The sequence below is a fragment of the Sesamum indicum genome, linkage group LG12 (genome assembly GCF_000512975.1).
Source record: "Sesamum indicum cultivar Zhongzhi No. 13 linkage group LG12, S_indicum_v1.0, whole genome shotgun sequence".
In the NCBI taxonomy this organism is placed as follows: domain Eukaryota; kingdom Viridiplantae; phylum Streptophyta; class Magnoliopsida; order Lamiales; family Pedaliaceae; genus Sesamum; species Sesamum indicum.
This window is the reverse complement of record NC_026156.1, coordinates 3568796-3587148: the sequence shown is the minus strand read 5'-3', so window position 1 is coordinate 3587148 and position 18353 is coordinate 3568796. Positions and strand designations below refer to the sequence as shown.

Genomic DNA, 18353 nt, shown 5'->3' with positions numbered 1-18353 from the left:
CATGCATGTGAGATTGTTTACAACTTTGTAAATCATTAGACGAAAATGCATTTGATGATTCACATTGAAGAAAATTTTAAAGAAAATCGTAATAAATGAAACTAAATAAAAAAAAATTTAATATATGGGACCAAAAATATGATTTTTTTAGTAAATCTCAAAAATAATAATTAAAAATTAAAAATCCTTGATTATGATTTATCATTAGCAGCCGTTAACATCGATTATTATAAATATAAGTACATAAAACATTTAAATACGCAGATCGAAAATATCAAATTTTAGATACCAATTGTAAAATTTCTATCACAATAACTCCACTATTTCTGCTTATTGCATTCAAATCAAAGGCTATATATATATAGTATATAATTAATTATATTTATCATTTAATATATTCAAATTTAATAATTAATTCAATAGACTGATATCTCGAATCAATTAGGCAAAAAAATTGTATGAGAGTAGACATATACCCACATTGGTAAAATTCGACCTACAATCTTTTGATTGTGGGACCTCAATCTTTACCAATCGAGCAATATCTCATTGCTCAAAAGCGGCAAATTAAGAATCTTTAAAAAAAAAAAAAACTCTCAAAATTTCAATGTGTACTTATCCAGATAATCAACTTTTGTACCACCACACATGGTTGCTATTAAAATAGGTGATCAAAAAACCAATTGAATTGGTTGTTTTTTATTAAATAATCTTTATGAAAATAATATTAAGGTAATGAATATGGTAAAAATTCATCAAGATGGGACTGCATTCTGTTATGTTTACCACCAATATTGAACGGGTTTCAATATCGTAACAAAATGCATTGATCAAAAAGTTGAACCCATAGTGTTAGGTTGGGCATAGTTTTGGTAGCTGTGAAACAAACTTCTAAGAGTAGACCTGAAATGTTCCAAGTTGAGGACCTCGAGAGCATCGAGGGGTCTTATAGAGACTTGCACTAGCCGTGTTTCGACGATAAGAGACGTAGGTCGTCTGTGTAATTTCGGTGTGTTAATTGGCAAGGTAGCCGACTGACTGAATTGACTATCGTCATATAGAAGCCTTGTCCAGTGCAGTTGAAGTATGTCGCGAGATGTGGTCATCATAAGCCTTGTCCAGTGCAGTTGAAATATGTCGCGAGAACGGTGGATTTCAAGAAAGAATTTGTCCTCTGTCAGTATTGTGATAGTGAGATCTACTACGCACTCTGAGATAAGTCTATGAATATAGCAATTGATTGAGTGGGAAGTGATTTCCTACTACAATCAGTAGACTAAACGCATCTCAAGTATGAAGTATAGATGCATAGTCAAGAATGGGAACGACACTCAATTTTATGCCCTAAACTAAGGTTGGAAGACGGTTAACAGTAGGACCGTAACAATATAAAACTTGAAGTCTAAATGTTCACTCATCATTCACCTAGTCTCTAATGCGTAGACTATTGCTAGATGGCAACCTATGGTAACAGATTAATTTTGGGTATGGGATAATGAAAAATAATTAATTAAATTAGATTTAATTAATTGTGTTGGTCACACACACCTAAGTCTAGTTGAAGATGAATCTAAATCAATTTAGAATTAATTTTGAAAGAAAGAAATTAATATGATTGGATTAAATTAATTTTTTGGAGAACATAAATGATTGGATCATTTATATAAAATTCATGGATTGGAATTTCTCAAAAATTAATTAATTAGATTAGTTAATTTTGGATATTAAGTCATTTAAATTAATTGAAGTAATTTAGTGGGCTTCATTTAATTTATGGATTGGATCATAAATTAAAAGAAAGGATAGAGGGCCTGAGTCTTTAAATTGGATTAAAAGACACGAACTTTAAAAAGAGAGCTTATAATTAAATTGAATTTGTAGAAATAATAGAGAGTGTGTGTGTGTGATTGTCAATAAGGCAGGCCCGATCAATCCGATCCAACACTAGATATATGGTAACTGCGCAAACAATGGGAACTGCGCATCGTACGTAGAATATGGCCGGTCTCCACAAGAGAATTTGTTACGTTATCCGCTACGGTGGTCCGTGAGGACGTCAAAGGTGAAAATACTTTGAATCTGAACTCAAAATTTGGATACTAATCTACTTTTCTTTGACGAAATTGGCCTGATTTAATATAAATTACTCCATTAACATCAATCCCATGCTTTTTTGCATGGAGATCGGTGTATTAAAATAATTAAGATGATCTTAGAAACTTAATTAAGCTTATCTTGAGACAAATATATGTAAATATAATGATCACTTTCCGACAGAGTGGTGATATCAATATATGTTCTGAGTTAATATCACGTCTTTTCAATAAAGAAGAGGTTTTGGGTGATACCCAGGTTTCTTGGAAAATTCTTGACCGGATACCTCTCGATCAAGTGTGAACTAATCACATGGTAAGTACAATGCACTTATCATGTGATTAATGTACACTTTAGGAAAAGTGATCAATCATAGAGCAAGTGTATCGTACTTGCTTTATAATTGAATTGGTTCAATCGAATCACATCCAAACATAATATTGATGCAAGAAATTTAAGCAAACTTTTAATTTTGTTCTCTTAATTATAAATAGTTTTCATATTCCAGTAAACAAAATATATTATTTTTAAATTTATATGATCCAAACATAATATATATGTATTGAATTATATTTTTTTTCCTTTTTATAGATATACAGTATATTATATTGTTCGGACAACTATATATATCTCCTGATTTTTTTTACATATAATATAAGAAATAATTTTTCAGAAAAAAGATGATGTATATAGTTATTTTTATCCAATAAAAAATAATTAAAGAAACTAATATCATAATATATCATTATCCATTCTATATTATTACATAAAAATATAGTTTTATTTTCCAAAAGCACATTTTATTTACAAATAAGAGAGAAAATCACTTTAATATTAAAATCAAAGAAAATTCAGTGCAGATGAACTGCGGCGAAAGAGAGTATTGAAATCGTAAAAATAAAAAATGCAGAACAAGATGCTATTCTAAAAAATTTAAAACAAAAATATCAAATAATCTAAATTATCGAATCAAATAAAATGCATTTAATTAGGCTGGCCAAAACTTGTTTTGATGTAACTTCTTTTCTTCTTCTTCTTCCTTTTCTGTTTTTTTTTTTTTTTTTCTCCCCTTATTTCCTTTTCAAGTTTCGTGTAATAAATCTGTTGAGATCCAATCTGCATGCGGAGGGGAAGTTCTCTTAGGTGTGAACAGCAAACTACGAGGCAATATAATTATGGGAAGTCGTCCATCATCATTAATATAATTAGTCCAAATCAAACAGATCAAAAATATAAAGTTTATCGAGATCAGTTCAAGATTCAAATATCCCGAAGACGATCTTACACAAGTTAAGACCTTTGAAGTAGAAAATACGATAATAGGTTCGGTTTGGACTGATTCATATTTTAGGTAAATTTCTATCGTATTAAATGCAATTTTCGTTCACTAACTATAGCCAAATTCCAGTTTTAGTCCTTTAATTTTTTAGGATTCAAAAAAATTCCTTTCCAAGTTCAAAACCGTTGGCAACTCTCTTTATCAGTTATAACTTATCTCTTCATCTCATCTACTTTTTTGCCGGGAGAGGCTTGAAGCCCTACGTACGCAAGCAAGGCAGGCAGCAGCAACAGTGTATTTCATTCATTACATTTAGCTTCATCATGCATAGATTAGTAGGAGAGTAGACAGCCCTGGCCCGAAGAAAACAACGTGCTACCTAAGATTCTTCTATACAAATGCTGCTCCATGAATCCATGAGTTAATTAACCTCGTACCACGGATTCTTTCAAAAGTGATAGTTTTGAAGTGGTTCACATGCCTAAGGTTTTGAATATTGGCAACTTGCTTGGTAATCCTCGTTGCTGGCTTCAGATATCGAAGAACTCCTATTTATTTTTACTAGTACGTAATTCTATTTCTCTGATACACAAGAGCTGGCTAGGTTTATGTAATTGTTACTGTTTCTCTATTTAAGTCACTGTTTAGGTTCACTTGCTGGCCAACAACATTTTATGTACTCTAACGCAGTTTAAGTTACTTCTAAACTTTCGACTTTCTCAATGGGGGCGAGGAGGTCCGGAAACTACGAATCGAGCATTTGGGACGACGATTACGTGCAGTCCCTCACCAGCCCATACACGGTAAGATAGAACCACTTTTCTTCCCCCGATGATATATCTGTCTAAGGCTATCTAGCTCGCAATTCCCGTCGGGAGTTGTCCTCGTGAAATGAAATCACGCCGGTTACATCAAGTGTATTCTAAAGACCTATAAAACAATGTCAGAAACAAAATATGTATTCACATTATTTCGCGCGTTACATCACGTTATGGGTTGTAGGATACTCAAGTAGGTAGCTAGTCGAAAAATAAAAATAAAAAAGTAGGTAGCTAAACTGGCATTCCCGATATTTTTTTTTTTAAGTGAAGTGGTCTGTGATGCTGTCGGTGTCCTACGACGATATTGTTTGTTATGATACAAATGAGTTTTATGATTTGTTTGGAGAAAGCAACTCGTTATGGGAAGTTAAGGTTTGAAACTTAATTTACTCAAACTTCTCATTTACAGCAAATGTGGAATGCATACCTATATATCAGCTCCCAGACGAAGAATTTAGGACCAACACTTGGCCTTGTTTTCATAGAAGGCGTCAAAATGATGTGGTATTTTTCAGTCAAGGAAGTGTTCCATAAATTATCTCAATGTTCAAATACGAGTTTTGCAAACAAAACGTCCCAATCTGCGTCGACTCTGTCTTGATCAGATGTGAAATGGTAGAAACGATTCTTTTTGCTTCAATTCCGATGTCGACCCAATAAATTATCAAATCAAAAGATTTCTCTAAATGGAGTGAGGAGTGTATTTGAAGGAGAGATTTAGTAGAGTTTGAATATGGTGAAGTGCACAAAATTATGACAGGTGTGCCCTAAAATGACATTATTTATCGTGCCCTCTTTGATTCTTGAAGAATACAACTAGACTCATCATTAAGTAATTTTATTTAATACAAATCTTAACATATCGTTATTGATATCATCGCCCTTTACAGACGTACTTTTTGTTCTGAAGTAAAATCTAAGTTTGGTATCTATTTAACAACACTGTACCGGAAATGCAGGCAAAAGAGTACGTAGAACAAGCTGAGAAGCTGAAAAGCCGGGTGAAGATGATCATAGACGAGACGGAAGATCTGTTGGACCAACTCGAGCTAATCGATAATCTGCAAAGACTTGATATATCTAACCACTTCCAGGACAGGATAGAAAAATTATTAGACAGCATTCATCGGACAGTTGAAAGTGATGATAAACACAAGGAAAGAGACCTGTATGTTACAGCTCTGCAATTTAGGCTTCTCAGACAACATGGATATCACGTCCCTCAAGGTGCATAATCAGCTTCTAACATGCAGATATAATTTATTCCAAAAAAAGTTAATATGATTAAAGCAAAAGTTTAATTTTTCTTTTTTATCTATATATATGAAAGGGATTTATAGCATTTATTTAGCAAGTCTTTTTCATTATTCCAGAGGTTTTCTGTAGCTTCATGGAGGAAGATGGAAATTTCATGGAATGCCTTGCTGATGATGTCAAGGGGATTCTTTCCTTGTATGAAGCTTCATTTTTATCCCTGGAAGGTGAAATCATATTGGATTTGGCCAAAGAATTCTCGACTCGTCATCTTAGCGAAAGGCTGGAGCAAATTACCGAGCCGAGTCTAGCTGATCAAGTCAGGCATGCCCTGGAGCTTCCACTGCACTGGAGAGTGCAGAAACTTGAAGCCAAATGGTTTATACATATCTACGAGAGTAGATTCAATGCCAACCTCATTTTGCTGGAACTGGCTAAACTTGATTTCAACATAGTACAGGCCAAATATCAGGATGAGATTAAACAAATGTCGAGGTAGAGTCGCGTCCTTTCTTTGTTTATGAGAAAATATAAGCAGCCCTGTTTGTTTCTAAAGAAGTAGTAGTGGTGTTTGTTAATGATTACAGGTGGTATAAAGAAACTGGCCTTCCAGAAAAGTTGAGGTTTGCCAGGCACCGATTGGCAGAGTGTTTCTTGTGGGCTCTGGGATTTACTCCTGAGCCTCACTTTGGATATGCCAGGAAGATCTTAACGAAGATTGCCGTGCTGATTACTATAATGGACGACATATATGATGTCTATGGTACGCTGGATGAACTCGAGGTGTTTACCCAGACAATAGAGAGGTTGGTTGAATTGAATGGCGTCCAAATACCACTTATCATTGTTTCTGGTAATTTTTAGGATGAAATCCTACTTGTTATATGAAGTTCTATTCTCCTATCATTAAAAAAGACTGCTTCTTGTTGCATCAGGTGGGACATTAATGCGTTGGACCAGCTCCCAGAATACATGCGGATATGTTTCCTAGCTCTCTTCAACTGCGCTAATGAAATGGCTTACGATGTTCTCAGAGACCAAGATTTCAACATTATCTCAAACTTAAGGAAATTGGTATTCATGTGTTTCCTTTAGCCAGCCTGCTTGAATCAGGTTTTCATGCTGTCGATGAAATATGTGCAAATTACTAACAGTATTACATGTTTCAGTGGGCAGAACTGAGTAGAGCTTACTACTTAGAAGCAACATGGTATCACAGTGGCTATTTCCCAAGCACGGAAGAATACCTGAATACAGCCTGGGTCTCCATTTCCGGTCCTGTACTTCTTTTCCATGCTTACTTCTGCATCACAAATCCCATAAACAAGGGGGAACTGCAAAGTTTAGAGCTGTATCCTGGGATTATTCGTTGGCCGTCTATGGTTCTTCGTCTAACAGATGACTTGGGAACTACATCTGTATGCAAACTACTCCCAGAATCAAACATAAGTATCTTAATCTACTATATCAATCAATACATTAAGGTTTACTTGTCTATCCACAACTTTTTTTTTCTTTCTGGATACAGGGCGAAATAGCGAAAGGAGATGTCCCAAAATCAATTCAGTGTTACATGCATGAGACAGGGTGTAGCGAAGAGGATGCTCGCAAGCGCGTAAAGCATCTAATTGATGTCACATTGAAGAAAATGAACAAAGATATACTAATAGGGAAGCCCGCCAAGAATTTTCGTATAACTGCTATGAATCTCGCTAGGATTGCTCTATGCGTGTACCAGTTTGGAGATGGTTTTGGGGTTCCTCACCATGAGACTAAGAAAAATTTGGTCTCACTGATCGTTAAACCCATTCCTATGCCATAAAACTTGGGAGGCAGCAACCTATTTGACTAGTGGATATGGGTAGAGGCAAAAGTCCGTCAGCTATTGTCAATTTTTTAATTCTAATTTACGGTCTTCCAGATTTTGCTCAAAATGTATACCATTACGCTAATAAAAACAACCAAAATCAACCACAACCAAAGCATTTGGGCATTATTCAAAATCTTGTTGAAGCAACTACCACGCTGCGCTCACAGCTATTAGTGATGAGAGTTGGAAACCGAGAGGATATATACATGTACAAGCACAACAATACAAAGGCACGAATTCTGTCACACATCAGTTAATAGCAGGGCATCAAACACCAAATTCATGTATAAGTTCCATTAATTGACCAGCAGGATTTTCTTCAAATTAAATCCATAAATGACGAACTCCACCATGTATTGTTTAGTCAATTATTCCACGACAACTCGGACTTAACCCATAAGCATATAAACTTATGATCATCACAACATAAAAACAATTCGGTTTGACATTTGTTGTCCATCTTCTTGTTAGTGCTTCAGGTTGTCTTGATGGTGCAGGGCTCCAGATTTCAGGCACCCAAGTCTTAAATTCTGCTGCCAATAATAGGCTTTACTGAATGTTGCACAACCAAAGCATCCAGCATAGGACATTCCCTCTCATTGTTATACTACTCCACAACTGCTTGGTCTCAGTAACCATTAATCTGAGGCCTGGGTGTGGGACCCATTAGTCGAGAAAAAGGCATCTGATTGCGGCTGGGAATGCCTCTAGGACCAGGGAGGCGGTCAGAAACAGTTGGATCTGATACTGATTTTGAGAAGGCCTGGGCAAGCTCAACTGCTGAAGCTGCTTTCCCATATCGCAATGGCGGCGCATCAGGGGACGGCGGCTTTGCTTGCTCAACTGGTTTGCGCCAAGTCTCCGGTGACGGAGGCCTCTCTTGTGGCTGCTTCTGTTGCTGATTTCGGTGCTTCTCAATGTCCTTATTGTTTCTCCGAATTTCATTTTGCCGGCTCCTCCTCTGTGAATCAGTTCTCTCACCATTCAACTGATGATCTCGCCTATCAGGGTACTTTCCTATCCTTTGATCAGTAGGAATACCTTCAGCTTTCTCACTGTAGCTTGCAGGAGTGACATGCATGAATGTATCAGCCTTTGGTGAGGCTTCTTTTACCCTTTAAGTGGTTTACAATGCAAATAGAAAGAGAGGTCATTTACATGAACATCTTTAGATCAAGCATATTTATAACTTTACTACATCCCAGTGGGCTCAAGTGGAAAGAACTAAATCAGTACCTCAAAGGAGGTTGACTGTCATAATTGCTTACATCATCTTCGATTCCTCGCTCCTTCAGAACCTGCCATCATGATCAACATGTTACGAGAATGAACTATAAAGCAACTATGACATAGAACAAATATAAACTGGATAGATAAGACAAAGGTCCTGCAAAGCCAAAGTGGCAACAAGAGCCAAACTAACTAATTGATTAGAGGATGAGAGACTGCCCAAACCGTCAACAGCAGAGCAAGTTATAGATAGCGCAGGACAGGAAGCAGTGGAGCGAATTGGAGGATAATCATATAAAAACATCTAATCATGGGCATAGCCAAAACTATTCAATCCTGAGCTAATCAAATGAATTCCAAGTACAATCTCAAAAGTATTTTGAAAGGAACTGCTTTATGAAATGAGATAAAAATGAACTCACCACTTCTCGTGGGCGAGCTCCCCCAAAAACAGTCCCTCTGAAGCAACAAGGAAGATCAAGATTGAAATGTCAGAGAGTAAACTACCTACTGCAAAGAACTACATTTTCGAATAGAGACGAGAAAAAGTAAACACTGTGCGAGAATAAGAAAGTGCAGCAATAAACCATTCTATTTCACAGTAAAAATAAGATCAAATATTCATATAACTTACTCTCCATTTCAGCCATATGATATGCTTGCTGCGACTAATGGTATAGATGTGGAGCAGCAGCGGCTAATAATACTACCAATTAAGAAATGTAGCTAACAGCTACTAAACCCTGTATGCTTAATATTATTATTACAAGCAGATGCATCATGCGGCCTTCGATTATGAGTCACATAGAAAACACAGAGCATCTTCATCCCATTTTCTTCTTTTTCTTTTACCTTTTCCATATAACCACCATTTTAAGGCTCCCTGTTAGCTGAATTACGGTCGTCAAGGTTATCCAGAAGGCAAGACTGTCCTTTCGGGCAGCCTGTATTTCTATATTAAAATTACTGCATCACTAGGCTACCAGAGCAAAGGGGCATCTCAACACAGTCAAAAGCATACAACTCATTAATCTAAGAGTCATTCCTTTGCTTAACAATTTAGAAAAAACAGCCAAACCATGCAGAGTAAAGTAACAATAATTATATAATTCTTATAAACCACAAATTACTTACTTATTGTTTCACTAATTAATCTTTTCTAATTCTCTTAATTCCCATTCATCTCTTTCCGATCATTTAACATCAATAACTACTCAAAAATTCAGATGCCCAATCATCAGGTGATAGCTAGATAAGAAGATTTGACTAGAAACAAATACATGGATAAGGAAAAAGACATGAAAAGTTGAAAACACAAATAAAAATTCCAACATACACCAACCTTTTGGCTTCACCATTTCCTTCATGTTGCTCAAGGGGCTGTGATCGCGGCTTCAAATTCAGTTTTGGTCGCTCCGGAGTTCGATCACTAATAGGCGATCCAGCAACACTAGATTGAATGGGACTTTTAGGTCCATATACAACACTATCCTCCATTTGGGGACGGCTACTTGTCTGCTCGTATCCCTGGATTCAAATATCATGAATAAGATTTGATGTATAATATAATTTACACATTAAAACAAGATTTAACAGCCTAACTTAACAAGTTACCTGCTTATAATCAACTGGTAGTTCTAAATTCTCTAAAGGTTTGGATCTTGGAAGCAACTTCAACTTTGGGCGTTCTGATGATTCTGAAGGCAATGTTGACGGAAACTGAGTCCCACCGGACTTTCCAGAAGGGTGAAGCGACTGAAACCCATTAGCAGCAATGGAGGTGTTTCTATCATACGACTCCACACGAATTGTGGGTCTAGCCCTGTCACATGTTGGCATCTCTTTTCCACCACCATGAATCCCGTCGTCAACAGCCAGACTTCTTTCAGTGTGCATCACCAGAGCAATATCATAATTTTTGGAGTCACCCGCCACATCAAGCCTATTGAAGGTTTTCTTACTGAACATATTGTTGGCATTATGCTCAAACTCTGCCTCAGTTTCGGTATGTCCAAAGACCTCAGCATCTTTCAAAGGATGACCATGTTGTTTTGAGCTCCACCGACCGGATGAAACCTTCTCGAGTGCGCTGGCATGCGCCAACTTTGACGCAGCATCCGGAGCAGACCATGCAGCAGATACAGGCTCTTTCTTGATAGGGGTCTCCTTCCCTATTCCCCAGGCATTTGGATAGGATCCAGAAACTGCCTGCCCAGCATTGCCAGCCGAAATTGGATAATTTGATCCATAACTTCGACTGCCACTAAAAGTTTGACTGTTCAACCTCGCATTATGTACTTCGCCAACCCTCCCTGCATAAGAGCCACCAGGCAAACCACTTGAAATTTGATATGCGGGACTTGAAGCAGCTCTACTACCAACTCTAGCACCAGGTAAATTATCGGTCTTAGGCTCCCCCACACGACTGGTTTGAGCACGACAGCTGTCATCACCAACTGTTCGACGAGGACCTGAAGCCCCATCCAACGGCTTGCGCTCATCCTCATCAAAATTACGACCTATATGTGAACTATGACTTAGAAATGGAGTCTTTTCATCAAGGTTCCTAGAGGAGCCAGCAGATGCTGGACGTAACCGATGATCGGACCTTCCCATTGAATTGCCCCATGACCCCTGGCGATCAAACCCACCACGATCCACAGGCCTCACAGTTCTGTCAGTGTTCCCAAATATCAGAATAATTAATTGGAATACCATTGTGCACTTTTACTCCGCAGACCCTAAGAATAAAATTAAAATCGCACCACCAACATGCTTTACAAGAATAAATCAACTGAAAAAATTATAAGGATTTAGCAACCGAGAGATCCAGAAAGGAATCAACTATATATGGAATACTTTAGATCTAGGTTATTCATGTACCCAAATCCAGAGCCTAATTCACAAATCCACACCAGAAAAAGCTTTCTTCATCGAAGAAACGCCGATTCACAACCCATATTCGTTTCATCACAAAATCTACCATTAAAGGTACAATCATGGAAAAAAAGAAAAAGTAATTATAAGCGGATACAGGAGAGATAAATGCAAACAATCAAGACGGATTCAAAAACCAAGAAGCTATACCCAAGCTCAATCTTAAAACTATTGTGAAGAAGACCTTAATCTGAAGAAAATTAATGAAAAAGGGTCTCACACGCCAGGCGCCGAAGGGAGAGGAAGATCCGAAGGAATGGAACCGCCATGGAAGTCTTTCAGAGTCATGGTTGCCTTCTTCTTCGACATTCTCTCTCAAAAAATAGCGAACAAATCGATTTGTATGTATACGTAAAGATATATAAATCACGAAACGAAAAAAGAAAAAGAAAGCCCTTGCCCCCGCTTCTTGGATATCAAATGAATGAATCTATATATATTATTAATAATTGCAATTCAAGAAACGAAGAAATCTGAGCCTATTGATAGTTTTATCAGGAACCTACCTCCTACTGATAAAGAAAAACAAAACTTTTTTGATCCAAAGGCAGCAGAAGGTGGGAGGGAGAAGAAGAGATTGGGGGCGGGGGAAGGGTTTGGAAACTCGGATTAGCGTAGCACTCACGGGCCAAATCTAGTAACCCGCTTCCAGGTGTTGTACTTTAATACGCCTTCTCGTTTGGGTCTGTTTTTAATTCTCCCCCTTTCATGTGTTGTACTTTACTACTTTTATCTGTCCAATGGACACGCGTTTTCGATCTTCTTACTGAATCACGATTTTTCCTCTCCATCTACATAAATTCCATCTCAAAATAAAATTTCAGACTAATATAAAAATATCATACTACTGCTCTAAAGTATAATAATTAAAAAATTATTCTTTTTCTTTTTTATTATTATTATTACATTGTCGTAACATAATTTTATTGCGAGACATAAAAATAAGAGGAATAAATTTTAATTTGCATCTCATATTGGTCGTATTTATATTTATATAAAGAGGTAATTTGATATTTATGTTCAAACAAGGATTTAACATTTCTCTTTTTATACTTTTACATGTCTTTGAAAAATTTTGACCATGCAATTAAGAATTGGTTATGGTGGTGCATCAGATCGGAACTGGGGTGTCCCGATGCAATCATTTAGAATCACAAATTGGGACCAATGCTTGTCTGGACTCACTCAAATTCTTCTTTTTCTTTTTCTTGTTATTACAATGGTCAGGCCCATTATTTATAAAATATTAATTTAACATTATAATTTTTTAATTTTCACTCTCCAGTACACAGCATTTTAATTTTTCAAGTTTTATTTGAATTTAACATTATTACTTTATTATTTCATACTTTGTGATAATTTACATTTAGAGATAATTGAAACAAAACGATATTTTTCATAATTCTTGGTAGAAATTGCAGTTGTATTAATTTATTATTAATTGTGAAGGGACATTATCAAGCCAGGGGAAGAGGCTCAATCAAGCAGGACAGGACTTGGTCCCTCGTCTCGCGGTCCTGAACACCAAAACCATCTCCATTTTGATATATGAAAGTCGCAACTCTTGCTGTGTTCACTACATATCTGATCACCGGTTGCTGCGAACGAGGAGCACTGATGAACAGCCCGTTTATTTTTTTCCATGAATCGGTCACAAGGTTCTTGATATGGCCCCGAGCTGCTGCTTCTGTAACATTTGCTTCTCTCATGCGACAGAGGATTGACGAATGTGCATCGCCTCTCTCCAGTTCGGCCTGCGTATGGACATATCAGATGAGACTGTATATATGCGCGAACGGACATACTATTGTCCAACATGTATATTGTATGAAATGGAGGATGCAAGTATTATTTACTTTAGAAGTGCCTTGATCGTTGCACAGCCGAATGATGAGCGACGAGTGGCGGATAATTTCTTTACTGTTGTTAAAGACATGGATAGCTTGTGTGATATCGTGGCTGATGCCAATAAGAATATGAAGAGAAAGTAGAGGGCCAGATGAGGATATCCATCCGTTATCCAGGTATTCAGACAGAGATGGAGAGTGACCCGTGTGGTACCACTTTGCTTCCACAAATAATGCGTTGCAAAAACCTGTCCACTGCTCAGAGAAGAAATGGAAATGAATGAGAAAATTAAAAATGGTGTTAGTGAAAACAAGACTGTCTTGTCTTGGTAAAGTCTATACAAACACATGTACCACTTTCTTCAAATGAGGTAGAACTGAGTCGCAGCCTTTCTCTTTCTGAATTTCATGATCCATGTTGTTTATGGTGTCGTAAAGCACCCAAAAGCATCTCTTGATAGCTTCTGGAAGCTGTTGAATTTCCACTGGATCCCACCTGAAATCGAGACAAGAAATTCATTCGCTTTGGATTAATCCAGAGTAGGAGAGGAATTAATTAACCTGGAATATGTGATATATAGTAGTAATGTTTTTTTTTATGAGACCTCACCTTTCTACTGCAGTGGTGAATTGGTGGAGTTCATGGTTGGAGCCGTAAATGTCATAGACATCATCAATTATTAGTACCAAGACAATGGCTTTTGTTAGCCATTTTCTAAGGCTTCCATATTGAGGCTCATAAGCCACTCCCACTGCCCACAGAAAACTTTCCACCACTCTATCTCTTGTGAAGGTTAGAACTTCTGAAAGCCCCAGATTCTTCCACCATCTGTTCAAAGCAAGCATCCAAGATGAAAAGGCGAAAAAGAATGCCAGGTTGCAGTGTTCAACCTCAAAATCATTATGTTTTTCGGTAAATCTGCTAAATTTGAGCATTTTCCGCACCTTAAAACTTCCTTTAGTTCATTTTGGTGCTGAACCTGAACGATGTTAAAGCTAAGGCCTGCTAGCCGATGGAACGTAGACTTGTTCTTTCCCTGGATGTGTTGCTTGGCATTAAACCAGTTCACACTCCAGTGCAGAGGGCACTTGGCTATCTTGTCCAGATCATCGTTTAAATTGAAAAGCCTGAGATTATTAGTAGCAAATGCTTTTGCTCTATCAATCAGCCATTCGTCCTCCAAGCCAAGATGAGACGCTTCAAACACTTGAAGCATCGCTTTGCCATCCGAACGTGCGCTCATCACCAACTTCTCCTCCTTGTCCATGAGTCGATGAATCGCATCTGCGTTTTATGTATTAGCATCAACTCATCAGAGTTGGCCATCAACTGTGATACAAATTAATGAGCAGAAGGAACGTAATTTTCACCTGGAGAAACATGATGCCCATGCTGCCTTAGAATCCTGAAGTACAATGCACTTGAGTAGAGATCTTCGTTTCCGGCACTAGGCTTACTGCTCTTCATGGATGCTAAGGCTTCATAGATTTCCTCCACAAAATAAGAGGAAAGAGATAGTCTGTCCATCTCATCGATAACCTCCAGCTTATACAATGGATCCTCCTGATCAAATGCACCAAGAATGCCACGAACTTCCTCTTTCAGTGTCTCAGCTTCTCTTTTGTACTTCTCTTCCTGAGCAATCAAAAATCTCGAAATGAACAACCACTTCTTCTCGAATACAAAATCTTGGTCATGACAACCAACTCACTCACATGGTATATGCTGGTAAGAGACTGTAGGTGGTCATAGTTCCAGATGTTTGGCTTGTAATCGGCTGTGCGCCTTGCATGGCCGTCGTTGGGGGATGCTATCGTTTCCATTTGGCTGCTGGAGATTCTGTATGGAATCCTTACAGCGTTGCGTGTTGTTTTAATGAGATGGCTTAGAATTTCATCATCAGGTCTGCCGTATTTATAGAGGAATATTCAGTAAACACCCAACCCCCCCCCCCCCCCCTTCCCCCACAAAAAAAAAATGTATGATGCTAAAAAAACAATTTACATTTAACTACTGTATGGTTTTCTCTTTTTTTTTTTTTGACTAATTTTAAAAGAAATAAAGCATTGTATCTTATTATTTGAATTAAGGGCATATTCTGTTAAGTGGTTCTTAAGTTTGTATTTAAAATTATTTCAATTTTTTTTTGTATTTATTTTCTAATTTTGTCATCCGTAACGTTCATATTTTGTGCTTTTTAGCCCGAAATTATGGAAATGATATGACCTGCACGTGTGGAGTTTTGAGGCGTCAAATGTATCATTCTTTTTCTACATCTATACAAAAGAAATGTGAAAATATTTTCAGTTAAGAAAAACATGTTTCTAAAGCTTTTAAAGAGAACTTAGAAAAAAAATAACTGTTTTTCAAAATTTTCATAGATACCTTAAAAAAAAAAGTCATCAGAAATTCTTATTTATTTATTGTATTAATAGGTCCAAGTGACATATTTCCCTTCCAAAAATATTGCATGCAGGCGGACTAAGTTTCGATAACTTTAGGTCGAAAAGTTGATTAGAATTGAAATTATATCAGATGTAAACTTAAAAAATAATAAAGTCGGAAAATGAAAATCATAAATTACAGCGATTTTAGACGAATTTGTTCAACAATTTAAAACATTTACTCATAAATTAAGCATGATATTATTAAATATGAATATTGATATTCAATAACACAGTTCACTTATCTCCAAATTTAAGTAACAGCAACTTATTCATAATAAAAATGTGTTGGATAGTTTTTCGATAAATGTAAACTTCATTAAATAAATAATAGTATATCGGTGCAATACAACATGAAAGGCTAGGTAGTCACCTCAGAGTTAATTATTTTTTTATTATAAAAAAAAATTATTTTATCATAATTATTTTTAAAAGAATAACACAAATATGACGAGTCGCGATTTGTCAATAAATAATTATAAAAATAGGCAAAATTTCCCAAGTCGGGATACAAAATCCCGACTTCAAGTCGGGATTTGCTTTTTTTTTTTCGTTTAAATTATTATTATATAATTTAATTTATATATAATTAATTTTAACAATATACTAAAATCCAAAATTAATAAAATTAACATTGCATTAACTTAAAAAATTACAATTAAGGGTACAAATGTAATAGTTATTTATTTTGTACAATTGTAAAAAATTACATTAAATACAAAAAATATTTTGTACAATTGTGAAAAAAACAAAAAATATACAATTAATCCTGGCTACCCGGTACTGGCACATCCGATTGTGTTGAAGAATTTCTTTGTTGTGCTTGTTGTCGTGCACGCCTTTGCGCCCAATCCATCTCGTTGTGAATACGTGTTGTTTGATTTCGACCAGGGCGCGAAGAGATGCGAATAGTAGGATCATGGACCAACTCAAATCCCGGTACATCCCAATAATCTCCGGAATTGTACAGGTTCAAATGACTTAGAATATGTATTCTTATAAGTCATTATATCATAATAATCCTTCATCATTGATGCAGCATTAATCATGAATGCAACGCATACCTTTTGAGCGTGACTGCAAGGTATACCAAATTGAGTCCATTTGCCGCAAGAACATTCTCGGTTCGCAATTTTGACAACATGGGTGTTGACTCCATGTCCACCGTGACGTCTTGTAACAACCGAGGCGGACTGTTGGAACTGATGGTATTTGGTGACGGTATGTTCAACAGAATTTTGATGCCAACGTGTGAACATCTTATATGCAAAATCCGTCCACAGTTGGTTGTTGGTCAACATTACAGTACTTCTTGCTAATCTCTCACGGAAATAATGGACACTTCGCTGAAACGTCATCTCAGCAATTGCTGTCAACGGTAGGCAGCGAGCCCCTTTCAATACTCCATTTATGTATTCCGACATATTTGTCGTCAGAATTCCGCATCGCCATCCACCGTCATGTGATGCTGTCCATTTTTCCTTGTCGATCCTATCTAACCACTGAAACGCCTCGAGGGACTGTTTCTTTATCTCCTCCATAGTGCGATTGAATTTTCAGATCTGACATTCAGAGCCAGCTCTCCAACAAAGATCCTTCAACACAACATTTTTGTATTTACTGTTGAAATTGGAACACACGTGCCGCAAGCAATATCGGTGCACGCCGTTAGGTGGCACGAAATCCGGACATTCACGTACAGCTCTTGTGATACCAGCATGGCGGTCAGAAATAAGGCAGATACCCCGTCGCCCTCGTATAATGTGTCTGCTCAATTGTCTAAGAAACCACTTCCAAGATAAAAGTGATTCTTCATCGACAACAGCAAAAGCAAGAGGAAGTACCTGTTGATTTCCATCCATGGCAGCAGCAATCAACATCTTGTGCTTGTACTTTGTGTATAGATGGGTCCCATCTACACTGATAAGGTTGCGACAGTGTTGGAACCCTTCAATGCACGGCTTGAACGCCCAGAATACGTACCCTATCACATATGCACCGGTTGATGTGTCGCGGGCTTTATGTTGCCATTCAACAATCGTTTCTGGATTATATTTTTGGAGAGCTCCCAAGTATTTGGGTAGCTTTTGAACGGAGCTCTCCCATGTGCCATAAACCATCTCACGTGCCATTTTCAAACTGTACCATGCCTTTTGATATGCTATATCGTATCCGGTATGGTCTTTCACAGTCTGGATGACATGCTTGATTCCGTACGACGGGTTGCATTTTACATGTCCTAACAGACCATCCATCGCTCGATAATTCACCACCAAAATACAGAAAAATCTCAATGCGAGAAAATGAAGAAGCCATTTTGTTGCAAGTTTCTACGTAAAAATGAGGAACAAGATATTAATATGTTGTAAGAAAAATCTCAATGCTTGAAACTAGATGACGGAAACAAGGGATGTAATATATAACATATATATATGTAATTATATATATATATATATATTATATATATGTTATATATATAGTTATATATATATATATATTAAAGGGGGCTGGCCCGCGCGGGCCAGCCCCCTTTAATTGGAGGGCTGGCAGCGTGCCAGCCCTCCATTATGGAGGGC

At 37.0% G+C, this 18353-nt stretch overlaps 3 protein-coding genes across 3 annotated transcripts; 1 reads left to right on the top strand and 2 right to left on the bottom strand.

Annotated features, from left to right (window-relative positions):
• On the top strand, positions 3639-7985 carry LOC105175395 (trans-alpha-bergamotene synthase-like). The gene is made up of 8 exons (XM_011097830.2): positions 3639-3937; positions 4064-4176; positions 5154-5421; positions 5568-5943; positions 6036-6254; positions 6384-6522; positions 6618-6866; positions 6977-7985. The coding sequence occupies exons 2-8, from the start codon at positions 4096-4098 to the stop codon at positions 7268-7270; spliced, it is 1626 nt and encodes a 541-aa protein (XP_011096132.1). The 5' UTR covers positions 3639-3937; positions 4064-4095; the 3' UTR covers positions 7271-7985.
• On the bottom strand, positions 7602-12146 carry LOC105175394. The gene is made up of 6 exons (XM_011097829.2): positions 11706-12146; positions 10163-11222; positions 9891-10075; positions 8971-9007; positions 8555-8616; positions 7602-8433 (listed from the first exon to the last, which is right to left on the bottom strand). Exons 1-6 carry the CDS (start codon positions 11792-11794, stop codon positions 7947-7949), a joined length of 1920 nt encoding a protein of 639 aa, XP_011096131.1. The 5' UTR covers positions 11795-12146; the 3' UTR covers positions 7602-7946.
• LOC105175393 (alpha-farnesene synthase) lies at positions 12899-15205 on the bottom strand. Its single transcript, XM_011097828.1, has 7 exons — positions 15049-15205; positions 14704-14968; positions 14278-14617; positions 13943-14161; positions 13687-13828; positions 13342-13587; positions 12899-13239 (listed from the first exon to the last, which is right to left on the bottom strand). Exons 1-7 carry the CDS (start codon positions 15154-15156, stop codon positions 12943-12945), a joined length of 1617 nt encoding a protein of 538 aa, XP_011096130.1. The 5' UTR covers positions 15157-15205; the 3' UTR covers positions 12899-12942.